Below are 15281 nucleotides of genomic sequence, written 5' to 3'. Positions count from 1 at the left end.
CTAATTCATATCTAAGATTCTGTTGACCCTTTATTTTCCAAGTTTTACTTCATTAAAAGTTTCAGAGAAATAGGAATAGTCTTCTTTATCTTGGGTTATAGCCAAAGTTTAATATATGTGTATGTTTAATAGTAAGTATATAATAATTTACAAAGTAAGTAAGTATTATCCGAAAAGGTGAGAACCTGTTTGGTTTTTATTCCTTCCTAATCCTATTGTTCTCTCTAATCTTCCTTTCCTTAACCACTGCTGACCCGTACCATGAATATGTTTATTCTCTCTACTTACTTATTTATCAGAGTAGGTTCCAATAGGAATATTTTTAATTTACCTAAGTGGTGGTGCTATTTATAGCTAATTTGTTCATGCAACATTGTTTTTATTTACATCTGTGTGACTTGAGTTCAAACACATATCATGGTATCATACAGTGATAATCATAACTTGAGCTGGAGGCATAACTCAGTAGGGTACTTGCCTAGCAACCTTGAAGCCCTAAATTCAAACCCCAATATTGCAAAAAAAAAAAAAAACTTACAGCAAGGATTTCTTTGGATACACTTAAAAATAAAATTATTAAACTTTAGTGTACGTGCATTAACTTTACTGGAAGTTGTTGATTTGCTTTTATTTTGCATTTTCCTGGTTAATATTCATTAATTTGAACCCCTTTTCCTATTTTCATTCACTGTTTGGGTTTCTTTAACTGTGCATTAACTGTTTAGGCCCTAATCCTTACATTTCTAATAAAAGCATTGAATTTTCCTTTGAATTATATTAGAGTGGTTTTTTTGTTTGTTTGGTTTGATTTGGTTTTTTTTAGATGGAACTGGGGTTTGAACTCTGACCTTCACATTTGCAAAGTGGGTATTCTGCTTGAGCCACACCTCCAGTCCATTTATCTATTTATTTTATTATTATTTATGTTGCTGATATGTGCTGTACCACTAAGCACCCAGCTATTGGTTTGTGGTAGGGTCTCCTGAACTTTTTGCCCCAACTATCCTCGAACTGCATTCCTCCCAGTCGCCACTTCTAAGTAGCTAGTATCACAGGCTTGAGCCACTGTGCCCAGCTTCTAATACTACATTTATTAGCTAAATTTCTCACTCTTGACATATTTTAATAACAATGAACTCTGCCATTTTTATTTTCATAAAGTTTTAAAATATGTTTAGTGTGCTAATTGTGGTTTCTCATAAAAAAAGTAGTTTAAATATATTCCTCTATACTGTAACAATAGGGCAGTATCAACTAAGTTAACTTGTTTATTGATTACATCTTATATCTTTACAAATTCATTTTTCTCTAGGTCGACCAGGATGTTGTTATTACTAACTCTTATGAAACAGCTATGCGAACAGCCCAAAACTTCCTTTCCATCTTTCTTAAAAAGTGAGTAAAATTAATATAAATCTGATTATTTTCCACAATATACAAAATAATTTAAGAAAATATTAATCCAGTTAACTGCCATACTTGAACCTTGACTATGTCTTCCTGATTCTTAGTTTCCTGATTTTTAAAATGATGAAATTTCAGTATTAAAAGACTAAAATTATGTAAACTTGTTTATGTTGGACCCCAAAAATTTAAGTACTAGATTTAAGTTATGTAATTTTTCTTCACTATACTGAATAGGTCAGTTTGCAGAAAGAGGTTGCTCAACCTTCCTATGAATTTATGATGTGTAGAGAACTCAGGGCCTCATGCTTGCTAGGCAGGCTCTCTACCTCGTGAGCCCTTTTTTATGTTGGGTATTTTCATGATAGGGTCTCTCGAGCTGTTTGTCCCAGTCTGGCTTCAAACTGTGATCCTCCTGATCTCTGCCTCCTGAGTAGCTAGTATTACAGGCATGAGTCACGGGCACCAACTAGTTTTTTAAGTGTTATAACTGCTAGAAAGTAATGTTAATGTTAGTTATAAAATGAATTCTTTATAATTAGAGGGAAAATGGAATTTGAGAAGTAGATTCATTCTAGACTGTGTTTTTTTTTTATGTACTCATACACCTTTCCTAAATACAAGGAACAAAATACTTAGCAAAATTTCAAGCATGTTAATTATCATGTCATCTTTTCATTATTTATCTTTGAACAGATGTGGTAGTAAGCAAGGTGAAGAAGATTACAGACCACTCTTTGAAAATTTTGTTCAAGACCTTCTTTCAACAGTCAATAAGCCTGAATGGCCAGCTGCTGAACTACTCCTTAGTTTGTTAGGGAGACTGTTGGTAAGAGTATAGCATTTAAAGATTATTAGATTACTAGGAGACAACATAATGAGGATGTACTCTGATTCACAGATGGTGAATTCTTTAAAAATGTGTAAGGAAATATGAACATTGAACCTCTACCTTTGCATGTATATAACTGTACACTACATTGGTAGTACTTTTAACAAACTTTAAAATGTTGTGAGTTTTAGTATTTGCATTTCATTACGTAAGATAACAATGCTTTAAGATCTTGAGGGTTTTTTGTTTGTTTTTGGCTTGGGGATGTTATGTTGTTAGTTAAAAACATCTCAACAATGAGTCTTGTAGTTACTCCTTTCAAAGCATGATATTGATTGATCTGAACCCTTTGTCATCTTTAAGAGTATTTCAAAACCATTTGATACTTTTTAGTCCTCATGTAGTACAGTAGAAAAGTGGAAAGAAATATTATTGTATTACTTTACTTATTTGTTTATTTATTTATTTATTTTTGGTGGTGCAGGGCCTTGAATTCACGGCCTCACGCTTGCTAAGCAAGTACTCTACCGCTTGAGTCACTCCACCAGCCCTGTTTTGTGTTGAATATTTTTCCGAAATAGGGTCTCATGAACTGTTTGTCCAGGCTGGCTTCAAATCGTGATCCTCCTGATCTCTCCCTCCTGAGAAGCAAGGATTATGAGCATGAGTCACTAGCGTCCAGCTTGCTCTTTTATTTTTGAAGTATATTTGGAGTTGTATAATATAAACTGTTACAAAATAAACAGTTGAGCCTACATAAAAGTAATTATGTTCTTGAGGATATATAATCTATAATTTTTTAACAAATGAAAAGTTCTAGATTCCAGAAAAACAGAAGGTAAAAATCACTTTATAGAACTATACCATAAGAAAAAGTTTAAATTCCAAATAATTAAATTCCAACAAAAATTTGGAACTCATACTGTACATTTCTGTTAAAGATATTATAAGTCCATTAAATTAAATATGAAACTGCTTATTTTGATGATTAGGTTCATCAGTTCAGTAACAAGTCAACAGAAATGGCTTTAAGAGTGGCTTCTCTTGATTACCTGGGAACTGTCGCTGCACGACTAAGGAAAGATGCTGTTACAAGCAAAATGGACCAAGGATCTATAGAACGAATTTTAAAACAGGTATTGACATAAAGAATTAAAATTGTGGGCATAAATAAATTAATTGCTTTCTTTAAATGTATTTTAGTTCATTTTATTTGCTGCAAGGAAATGTGGGTTTGTTTGATTTGGTTGGTTGGTTGTTTTTGGTGCTGGGGATTGAACCCAGGGTCTTGTACATGCTAGGCAACTGCTCTACCACTGAGCTATACCTCAGATCCCCAAAATAAGATATTTTTGTTTTTTTATTAGCATATATTAATTTTACAAAGGGGTTTCACTGTGATATTTCCATACATGCATACTTTGATCAAATACATACCTTCTGTTAATCTTTTTTATTCCTGCTTCTTTCCTTTTTTGCACAATTTTTAATGAGTTCCATATTATTCTCTTATACATAAATATAAGAACACATTAACCCCCTCCTGTTTATCCTCTCCCTTCACCATCCTCCCTCCCACTGTTTTCCACCCCTAAACTGTCTGACTCTCCCAAATTTTACACTAATATCATTCTTTTTATGGCTAGATTTTGCACATGAGGAAGAACATATATTTGTTTTTCTCAGACTGGCTTACTTCAGTTAACATGATGATTTTTAGTTTCATCCATTTTCCTGCAGATGATATAATTTCATACTTCTTTATACCTGAATAATACTCCATTGTGTGTATATAAAACCACATTTTCTTTATCCATTTGTCAGTTAATAGACACCTAGGGCTGAGTCAATAGTTTGAGTACTCTGAATAGTGCTGCTATAGGCGTATGTGTACAGTTAACCTTATTGTATGCAGACTTTACATTCCTTAAGATGTATGGCCAGGAGTGACACGGCTGGATCATATGGTAGTTCTGCTTTTAGTTTTTTGAGAAACCACTATACTTATTTCCACATTGATTACACTAATTTATATCCCCACCAACAGTATGTGAGTGTTCCTTTATCCCCACATCCTCATTGTTGTTTGTTTTCTTCATGATACCCATTTTGACTGGGGTGAGATGAAATCTCTTTAGCTTTTTTGTTTTTATTTTTTGGTGGCACTAGGGTTTGAACTCAGGGCTTCACACTTGCAAAGCAGGCTCTTTACCGCTTGAGCAACACCTCCAGTCCATTTTGCTCTGGTTATTTTGGAGATGGAATTTCACAAACTATTTGCATGGGCTGGTCTTGAACTGTGATCCTCCCAGTTTTAGCCTCCCAGGTAGCTAGGATTATAGGCATGAATTGCATAGGCACCTGGCAGATCTCTGTGGTTTTCATTGGCATTTCCTTAATGGCTAAGGATGTCAACCATTTCCTCATATATTACTGACAGTATGTACTTCTTTTGAGAGCTGTTTGTTCAATTCATCTGCTCATTTGTTAATTGGACTGTTTGTTCTTTTTGTGTTAAATTTTTGGAGCTCTTCATGTATTCTGTATATTCTTTATCTGATGAACCAAAATAAGATTTACATTTCTACATTTTAAAGCCCCAAATAAAAAGTAATACTTCAGGATGAATTATATAGACTAACAAGAACTTCTGTATGGCTTGTATAAATCCTTAGTTTGCTTTCTTTGTGTGAACTATTATTGTAAATGTGTAATGTTTATTTATATTTGGTTTAATTGGGTATGTAGCTCAGTGATAAGAGAAATTGCCTAGCATGTGTGAGGACCTGGGTTCAGTCTATATTGTGGAGGTGCAAGGAGCTTCTTTTCATTTCATTATATTAGAGAGTGTGACTCCTGGGGAAGAAGTGTTTTGCTTCATTTATTCTTGTGGTATGAATGAGGTAAAAATAATTCTCTAATACAACTCCTTTTTTTTTTTCAGTCTTACTTTCATAATTTGTCCATGTTGATAGAATTTTTTTTTTACTTTGTGTTTCAAAATAATTTTGACCTAATAGAAAAGTTGAAAGAATGGTACAAAAATAACTTTAAACCCTTCACCAAAATTTTTTTTCTTTTTTTTGAAACAGGGTCTCTCTGTATAATCTCAGCTGGCCTTGAGCTCACTATCCCCCTTATATGCACATTTTTTTAATTAAATCTTTTCTGAACCATTTATAGTTAAATTGCAGACTGAATGTCCCACTCCCCCCTGAATTCTCTAGTGTAGTGGTTTTCAAAGTGTGATTCTCTCGACAAACTGCACCAACATGGACATTACCTGGAAACTTGTTAGAAGATCCTTCCCTGGATCTGCTGAATGAGAAACGCTAGGAATGGGTCATCAGTGGTTTAGCAAGCCCTTCAGGAGATTGTACTGAATGCTAAACTTTGAGTGCCACTACTTAGTGTATATTTTCTGTAAGTACTAGTTTTAAACTTAAATATCCATGGCACAACTATCAAAACCAAAAAATTAAGATATTACAATCTAATATACTACCGATCCTGTTCTATTTAATAGATTATAATCTGCTGTCATAATTATGTTGATGTTCAAGTTGTCCCAGATTAACCAGTGAGAACCCAGTCAGAGTGGTCCTGGAACCTCTATGCTACATATGGCTGTAAAGATTGTACAACTACAAGGGAGGGATCTTTTTGTAAATATTTTTGCAGTTCTCAATACATGCTTCTAAATTACTTTTAGAAGTTTACAATGCCAGGACCAATTTCTGTATATATCAGTTTCACCATAACTCCAAGAACATGGGTTAGTCTAATCTTTGATGTCTTCTTAGATATAATCTAATCTATATATTTGACATTTCACATAGTAAAGCTGGAACTGCTAGAGTATTGAGTATGGACATGAACATCAATTTACAGTTAATTTCTGGTTCTGCAACTCTTTTCTGGGGTTTCAACTCAGGGCTTCACACTTGCAAAGCAGGTACTCTACCACTTGAGCCATACCTCCAGTCCTGGTTCTGCAATTCTTGACAGAGCCTAAAGATTCAGTCCCTTTTTTTCACTTAGCTAGGTAAACACTTCACCTGTTATATGTTTAATATCCTACATGAAATAAAATACTATGTTCATATTCATTATAAATAAAAACACTTCCCATCCACAATATTCCTTTTAAATAATATTTCAACTCTGTAATGCATGTGAGTACAGATGGTAACAATTTCCACTTACTAGATTATTCAGTAATTAAATAGAAAACCAGTGCTTGGGCCTTCCTACCTCTGAAGAGTTAACACCTTGTTATGATAATTCTTGTCAGTTACCCTAGAACTTTTAAAAAGACGATGACATATAGTTCAGAAAAATGAAATCTGACCTCAGATATCAATTTATGATTTTTAGAAATCATATTTTTGTTTTGTTTTTAGTTGCTATAGCTTACATTATGATTTTTTTTCCTCAATATTAATTTCTTCTCTCAGATTTGCATTTATAGGTATTTAAAACATACCTGTAGCATGGCATGGTGGTACATGAGTGTAATCTCAATTTATGAGGGTGAGGCAGGAGGATCACAAGTTTAAGGCTAGCCTGGGCTTTATAGTAACTCAAATAAATAAATAAATAAATAAATAAATAAAACTCCAAAACACCAGTAATATCCTTTTGGTTCTTATTTGATTTATTCTGTAGGTTTCTGGAGGAGAAGATGAAATCCAACAATTGCAAAAAGCTTTGCTTGATTATTTAGATGAGAATACTGAGACTGATCCTTCACTAGTGGTAAGATTCTTTTCTCCTTTTTTTATTTAAATTAAATCTAAAAGGATTGGAGATAGCAGGAAGAGAAATGTTAAGTTGTTGAGAACATTAATTTTAAACAAAGGGATACTTGATCATCTGAACAGATAAGAATACTTATGAGTTCTCTTAAGGAATTCTTTTTATAGGTACTATAGAAAACTGAACTTGTTGATAAAAGAAATATTTGGAATTTTTTTCATAGTTTATCTTTAAATCTAGGCTAGATCAGTGGTCTTCACAGTAGATATGGACCACATAGTACATAAGATGATCTGTTAGCATATAAAAACTATAATCATTTTATAATGTAATCATTAAATAGAGTTTAATATGTCCTATACCTTATATTCAAAATGCTAGTGTAACAGGCCATGTATAAAATTTGTTAACTGTATTAACAGTATGCATATATTGAGTTTAGGGTATTTTTAATTGGTTTTTTTCTGTTGGGATATGCAATTAAAAGAGATTGAATTACTGTTACTGAGCTGACTAGAATAAGTGAGGCAAAATTTAAGAACAGATGGAATCTTCTGCTAATTTTATCCATTTGTTCTAAAATTTTCTAGACAACCCATCACCTAATTTTATTGACTCGTGATAATGTCCTTGATTGAGTAATTGATAGTAATAACTCTGTATTTAATATTATATGTACGTACTTTTAAAAAGTTAAAAATAGCTGGGCGCCGGTGGCTCACACCTACAGTCCTAGCTCTCAGGAGGCAGAGATCAGGAAGATTGCAGTTCGAAGCCAGCCCACTCAAATAGCTCGTGAGACCGTCACAAAATAGGACTGGTGGAGTGGCTCAAGGTGACGGCCCTGAGTTCAAGCCCCAATATCACCCCAAAAAAAGTTTAAAACAATGAATTTTCTACAATCCAAAGTATTTCAGGTTTTCTAACTTTGTTAAAATCTGTGTCTGTCTGATGCAAGTTGTTTTAAAGTAAACCTTAGCCTTGAGTTCTAGCCCCAGTACTAAAAAGTAAATCTTAACACTTGTAATTCCTGATTGTACATGCACACTCTTTATTAATGAGTTAGAAATGTTATTAAGCTCAAGTTATCTAATTTCTTTCCAGTTTTCTCGTAAATTCTACATAGCCCAGTGGTTCCGTGACACAACTCTGGAAACAGAAAAAGCAATGAAATCACAAAAAGATGAAGAATCATCTGAAGGAACACATCATGCAAAGGAAATTGAGACAACTGGTCAAATTATGCATCGAGCTGAAAACCGGAAAAAGTTTCTTAGAAGCATTATCAAAACCACACCTTCTCAGTTCAGCACATTAAAGTAATATCCAGAGAGAAATGTCATAGATATATAAATATCTTTGATACATATTTACAAATAAATAAATAAAATTTTAATGTCTTCTGTGTTGCAGGATGAACTCTGATACTGTGGACTATGATGATGCATGCTTGATTGTTCGATACTTGGCCTCTATGAGGCCGTTTGCCCAGAGCTTTGATATTTATTTGACACAGGTAAACTGAACCAGAAGTTTTTATGCAGTAGTGTTGATTTCTCCAATTTTGGATGCTTGTAGAGTAGTATGTATCTGTTCCTTGTTGAGCACAAATATTTAAAAGATCATGCAGCATTTGTGTCTGTATTCCAGATTTGTGAAAATGTCCTCGTCCTATATGCCCTTTGCATACGGATTCTCGTTTTATAGGTGAATACATGTATATCTGTGTGCATGTTCACATATGGTATAGGTAGAGTGACATTATACAAAATAAATTACTCAGTTCTCAAATACTTAAACTTTGTTAAATATCCTCAAATAAAGGTATACACAGCATGTTTCTAGTGGTACTATAGGTTCTTAAAAAAAAAAAACAGCAGTGTGCTTGAAAATGCCAAGATAAAGGCAAGGCCCAAAGTATGGGATTTGTCACTTACCACATATACTGATCTTTAAAGTTTGGGATCAGTGAGATGGTGGATCTTTTTCTCACTTACATACAAATCAAAGGAGATTGCTTTAATTTGTATTAGACTATATTATTTTTAATTTTAAGTATTCTGAAGTTTATTAAAATGTCAATATTTGCTTGGCAGATACTACGAGTTCTTGGTGAAAATGCAATTGCCGTTCGAACAAAAGCCATGAAGTGTTTATCTGAGGTTGTTGCTGTAGACCCCAGTATTCTAGCAAGGGTAAAGAGAACAAAAATAACTCTTCATACTTTTGTTTTCTACTCAAATTAAAAGATTAGACCTATTTAGTATAAATTACATTTTCTTCATTTTTCTTTAGCTTGATATGCAGCGAGGAGTTCATGGAAGATTAATGGATAACTCCACTAGTGTTCGGGAAGCAGCAGTAGAATTACTGGGTCGATTTGTCCTTTGTCGACCTCAGCTTGCTGAACAGTATTATGATATGCTGATTGAAAGAATATTGGTATGTTTGTTTTGCCACTTTTATAACAATCCATAATTGCGCCTTTTGAGTGACACATTTTAAACAGCTGGAAAAGTATATATGTCAATTATATATTCAGATTGCCTAATCTATAAGCTAGAGCAACATTCTAAAGAGGAATATGTTTTCAAGAGGCACACTGCTCATGTTGCTCATGCAAATCACTGGTGGAAATTACATTCCTTTTTACATTTAGTGTTATACCAGTTTACAGCGAGTAAATGATAGTAACTACATGGGATAGATAAATGTTTGTGAATAGGACTATAGAGTAATTATATATTCACATATATTGTATATATCTGCATAAAAAGGAAGAATTATTTCAATGAGAGGCAAGTACAGAACATTGGTATCCAAGAATATATTTTGATCCTTTATATGTGTACATGTTTCTTTAAAGATGAATTGCAGTGAGCTCAAATTACCTGCAAATTAAGTCAAAGCTATTTGAGGATCAAGAAAAAACTTAAGAAATACTGTTATAAGACAACTTTTTGAAGCACTTTTCAAGAAAATGTTTGCATTAAGAAAGAACTGTGAAATCTCCATACCACGCATTGCTGGCTGTTGACTTACAGAACTCAGCATAGCTGCTTTAGCACACAACTTTGGGTAGGAATACCCAAAGTATTCCTGACACTTTCATGAGCACTGACAAAAGTTTATTTTATTACTAACAGTCTAGAATCAGAATATTGTGAATGAACATTATAGAGTAGTTTTCTATCTCAACTAAGCATGTAGTCTTTGATGAAAAAAAATTTTTTTTTGGTGGAACTGGGGTTTCAAGTCAGGGCTTCACATTTGTAGAGAAGGTGCTCTATCTCTTGAGCAGCACCTTCGGTGCATTTTGCTATAAGATGGCTAAACTGCATATTGGAAATTAATGACTCTGCATGCTTAGTGTCTGATGCTTTTTGTTTTTAAAATTCTTTGATATGAAAATTTGTAAACTCAAAAGAAAAATAATGTAGCAGACACCCATGTTTTCACCACAATACTTCAGCTATACATTTTGCTAATTATTTGTAATTAAATTATAAATATTTTGTTACTTTTCCCAAGGAATTTTATAGTACCTAAAAATAAGGATACCATTATATATAAACAAAATCATTATCTGATCCCAACTAAGTTAACACTCCTAATGTCATCTGATATCCAGTTTATATTCAGATTCACCAGTTGTCACAAAAATGTCTTTTCCAGCAGTTTTGTTTTGGGTTTTTTTTTTTATTTTGTTTTGTTTTTAATGAATCAGAATCCAATCAAAGGTAGCACATTGCATTTGGGAAGTATATCTTAAAACTGAAGACTATTCTCTTTCTGTTTTAAACACTTTCCTTTTGATACAGACCAATTAAAAAGTTTTATTGTTTCCCTATGGTTTTTTGTTTGTTTGTTTGTTTCTTTTATTTCCTGTAAGTTAACAAGTTAGCATTGAAGATTTCATCAGATTCATGTTAAACATTTTGTTGAGTCAGGGTTATAGGTAAACTTCTTATGCTGTTTAAGTACCTGATGCTATTCTAAAAGTTCTATGTTTATCATCCCATTTAGTTCTGGCAAGCTTGTTCTTTAGTCCAGTGCTGAATTATAGAACATGTTTCCATGTCATGAATACCATATTTTAAAAAATAGAAACAACATAATGAAATTATTCATATTTATAATAACATTAATAAGAAATTATGTGAAGACTAAACATGGACCATGTTTATCATGTTAAAAAAATAAGTGAATATAATGCTTATGGGTATTGACTTTCTAATTTCATTTTATTAATTGCATACACCTAAAGCATCTCAATTTTTCTAACATTTGCAAATACCCTTTTTATTCTTAGGATACTGGTATCAGTGTCAGGAAAAGGGTAATAAAAATTCTAAGAGACATCTGTATTGAACAACCAACATTTCCAAAAATTACAGAAATGTGTGTAAAAATGATTCGCAGAGTCAATGATGAAGAAGGCATTAAGGTAAGCTGAAACACTGATTTACAGTAGAATTTATTTTTCATTAGTGTTTGAAATAACTCATATTGTTATTGCATCTCAATTTTATTGATACAATTTCTAGAATTTATATTAGTTAATAAAATCTGGCAATATGTCACTGTTGAGATTGCAATCTATTCAAAAAGTTTATCATCACATTAAAATTATTTGATTTGAAAGTGTTTTGTTCTTGGTGTTCTATAACTTCTATGTTCATTAGTCAATTTATATATGTATGTTTGTGTACATATATGTATATATATATCTACATACATATGTAATCATATTTGATTTTCCCTTTTAAGTCTGTTAAACACTATAACAAATTCTCCCTTAGAAGCATTAAAAAATATTTTTAGTATGATCATATAGTTACATATTTTGAGTTACATACTTTGTACAAGTTCTAGGTTAGGCATAGTATCACCCATTCAGTTCACCAAATTGAAAAGATTATAATTTTGATGAGTTACTTGGTGATTTTAATTTTGAAGCAATTTATTCCAAAAACTCCTGGAAATTTGTATTTTGACTAGTTATAGCTTTGTGTTGGATGTTAATGAGAATTCGAGATTAAAAATTTGCCATGTTTGTTGTAGTCAGCTAATTTAAATTTTTTTTCTTCTAGAAATTAGTAAATGAAACATTCCAAAAACTCTGGTTTACTCCAACTCCACACAACGACAAAGAAGCAATGACAAGGAAAATTTTAAACATCACTGATGTGGTAAGAAAGACTAAAATAAGTGTGTGGTCATTGCGAATTCAAACCTACTTGAGGCCCAGCCAGTCTTATGCAGAAAGAAAGACAATGTGATGAGATTGGTTAATCTTGACATTTAATGCTGCTTCCTTTACTTTGTATTTCTGGAGATACTCAAGGGATGGAAGTAAGATGAGGTTGGATATTTCCATATAGCACATTCATTGAGATATAAGCATTAATATTAAGTCTCCTATTGTTCTAGTAATTGAAAAGAGAAGTAGAACAGATACAGTAGCCCAGGGTTAGTAATCTGAAAAAACACAGTAATTCCTACCTTTTTCAGAAAATACGAATTTAGACTAGTTTCTTATACACAGAAGCTATAATTTTTTGATCCATACTACTGCTCATGTCTTGAATGTAAGAAATTTTATATACCTAATTGTTTGATCATCTCCATTTTCACTTGTATCTTTAAATTTGCCATCTAGAAAGTTAAACAAATATCTTCATTTTTATTGGTTTAGACTTTACAGATTTTTCTGATGGATGTGTATTGTTCAAAATTTAATGCCATATGGGTCTTCAGTAAATTAATTTCTTTAATGTCTTCCAGCATGTTTTTTAGAATAAAATTCTGTAGCATTGACAAATGTTTGAGTTACTGAAAGAAATAAATTGTTGATTTTAAAAGTACCTTTTAAGCTGGTAGCCGGTGACTCATGCCTGTAATCCTAGCTACTCAGGATGCAGAAATCAGAAGTGTTTCCATTTGAGGCCAGCTCACTCAAATTGTTTGTGAGACCCTGCCTCAAAAATATCCAACACAAAACAGGGCTGGCAGAGTGGCTGGGGTAGGAGAGCACCTGTGTAGCAAGTATGAGACCCTGAGTTCAAACTCCAGTACCACCAGAAAAACAAAAAACTTAAAAGAAATTGAGGCAGTTTAGGCTACAGCATTAACAAAAGTATATTTGTTAAACAAATTTCTGATTTTGATAGTTTGATGACCTTTCCCCCTTAGGTTGCAGCATGCAGAGATACTGGATATGACTGGTTTGAGCAACTCCTTCAAAATGTGAGTATTCACTTCTGGTAACATGAAATTGAATAAGTCAGTTCTTCATAGACTACAGTTCTTTGTTAAATATTTGCCTTTTTGAAGGGGAAATTTATTTCAGTATGTTAGACTGAATGTTGTTTTTAATTTTCTTATTTAACCAAGTACTCAATTGACTATTGTGAAAGTTTTGTTAATCACTAATTGATATTCTATTTTCCCTTCCTTCCAGATAATATATTCTTCTTATTCCTTTATTCCAGATAATAAGTATAACATCTATGAATAGATGTATAAATTATTAGTTATACAAATTACATTAAATACATTCTTTGGCATTTTATAAAATATATAGAATTTTCTTCATTAGTGCAGAATTCAACTACAATTAGTGTTTTAGCTTTTTTGTTAAATTTCATGAGTGGAAATATTTGTCCCCTTATGGATTTTGAAATTTTATTTCAGAAATTTTCAAATAAAAGTATTCCTCATCTACTTCAGAGCAGAAGTTATCACATTCTTCCAGTCTTGTTTTGTCATTGCTGTTGTTGTTTGTTTTGTTTTTGAGACAGGGTCTTCTATGTTGCCCTATCTGGTCTCAGCCTCAGGGGCTTGTATGTTTCTCTTGCTTCAGCCTCCCAATTCAGTCTTGTTTTAGCTATTCTTCTCCCTTTTTTGTAATATTTTTAAAACAAGTCTCAGACATTATATTATCCTTTCCATAAACACATTAGTTCATATTTCTACTACATAATGACTTTTAAAATAATGTTATATACCAAAATAAATAATAATATATTACTGTCTAATTCTTAATATCTGTTTATTGTTAACATTTCCCCAGCTGTCTCAAAACTATGTTTTTATAGTTGGTTTACAATTGGTTTGGTAGATAAAGTCTCTTAAAGTTAAGTTAAAGTTAACCAATGATGAGCGCCACTGTACCCAGATTAAAGTTAGTCATTGTAAAATATTGAAGAGTTAATAAGCTTAGTTAGCATTTCTAGAATGTTCTGTCCAGATCTTATGAAAACTTAAGGCCTCGCACCTTTTTTTCATGTCATTTGTATATTGTAAAGATTATCCCACATTCTAGATTTCATGAATCTCTGTCATTGAAGTTCTGCCTCTATTCACTATTTTTCCTGTAACACTTGTTGTCTAGAGGCTTAATAAGACAAAACTCAGTGTTGTGGGTAGGGGACCAATTTACTTTATAGGCAGTAGTGAATATAATTGCACCACATATCAGAGACCTCTGTCTCTGTCCTTTTTAGTGATTGATCTTTAAGCTTAAATGTTGTCAGCCTAATACATCTATTAGGGTCTTTCAGTACAAGTTTTTGTTTGTTTGGAGTTTGTTTTGTTTTTGTCTTGTTTGAAACAGGGTTTCACTCTGTAGGTCAGACTGGCCTCAAACTCACCCTTCTCCTGCCTCAACCTCTGAAGTGCTGGGATTATAGGTTTGTGTCCCCACACCCAGCAGTACTAGCTCTTCTGATTATTACCTAAATTCACTGTTTCCAGTAGAAGTTGCAAAATGGTGATTTTTCTAATTCTTTTATTCCTCATATATTATTAGAGTTGTGATTCTTTAAAAAATTTTTTTGATTTTTTTTCCTGATTGACTCTACTGATTAATTATACTATGAAAAAGTATACAGAAGAAGTAAGGAAAATATTTGATTCCTTTCTATTACTTATCAATTGTCAGAGTGAATTTTATCACCTTCAAAGTTAACCAATGATGAGCGCCACTGTACCCAGATTAAAGTTAGTCATTGTAAAATATTGAAGAGTTAATAAGCTTAGTTAGCATTTCTAGAATGTTGTGTCCAGATCTTATGAAAACTTAATTTGTCTTGAACAGTTAAACTTATCTTGAATAATAAGTGACCAGTGAGTTTGGTCATTTTTTAATATTAGCACAAACTAACAGATTTTTTGCTTATATGATATGTTCGAATTTTATTGCAATCATAGCTCTTTTTGAAGCTCAAATTGTACCATCTTTGCCAAGTAGTAGTCTCTTTATTTTGGTCCTGTATCCTTTTTT

General features: G+C 32.4%; 1 protein-coding gene across 4 annotated transcripts in view; it reads left to right on the top strand.

Annotated features, from left to right (window-relative positions):
• Positions 1–15281, top strand: part of Nipbl (NIPBL cohesin loading factor) — a 180912-nt gene that overhangs the window by 134462 nt on the left and 31169 nt on the right. For all 4 annotated transcript variants that reach the window (XM_074077609.1, XM_074077606.1, XM_074077607.1 and 1 more), the window contains 11 exons: positions 1313–1395; positions 2101–2233; positions 3229–3372; positions 6905–6994; positions 8099–8313; positions 8408–8510; positions 9091–9189; positions 9290–9436; positions 11307–11441; positions 12088–12186; positions 13190–13243. In XM_074077609.1, the coding sequence (XP_073933710.1) occupies positions 1313–1395; positions 2101–2233; positions 3229–3372; positions 6905–6994; positions 8099–8313; positions 8408–8510; positions 9091–9189; positions 9290–9436; positions 11307–11441; positions 12088–12186; positions 13190–13243 (1302 nt within the window). The remainder of the gene's footprint in view (positions 1–1312; positions 1396–2100; positions 2234–3228; positions 3373–6904; positions 6995–8098; positions 8314–8407; positions 8511–9090; positions 9190–9289; positions 9437–11306; positions 11442–12087; positions 12187–13189; positions 13244–15281) is intronic.

This window comes from Castor canadensis, chromosome 6 (genome assembly GCF_047511655.1).
Source record: "Castor canadensis chromosome 6, mCasCan1.hap1v2, whole genome shotgun sequence".
NCBI classification, from domain to species: Eukaryota; Metazoa; Chordata; class Mammalia; order Rodentia; family Castoridae; genus Castor; species Castor canadensis.
The sequence above is the reverse complement of the archived record's forward strand: the minus strand, read 5'-3'. Positions and strand labels throughout refer to the sequence as shown.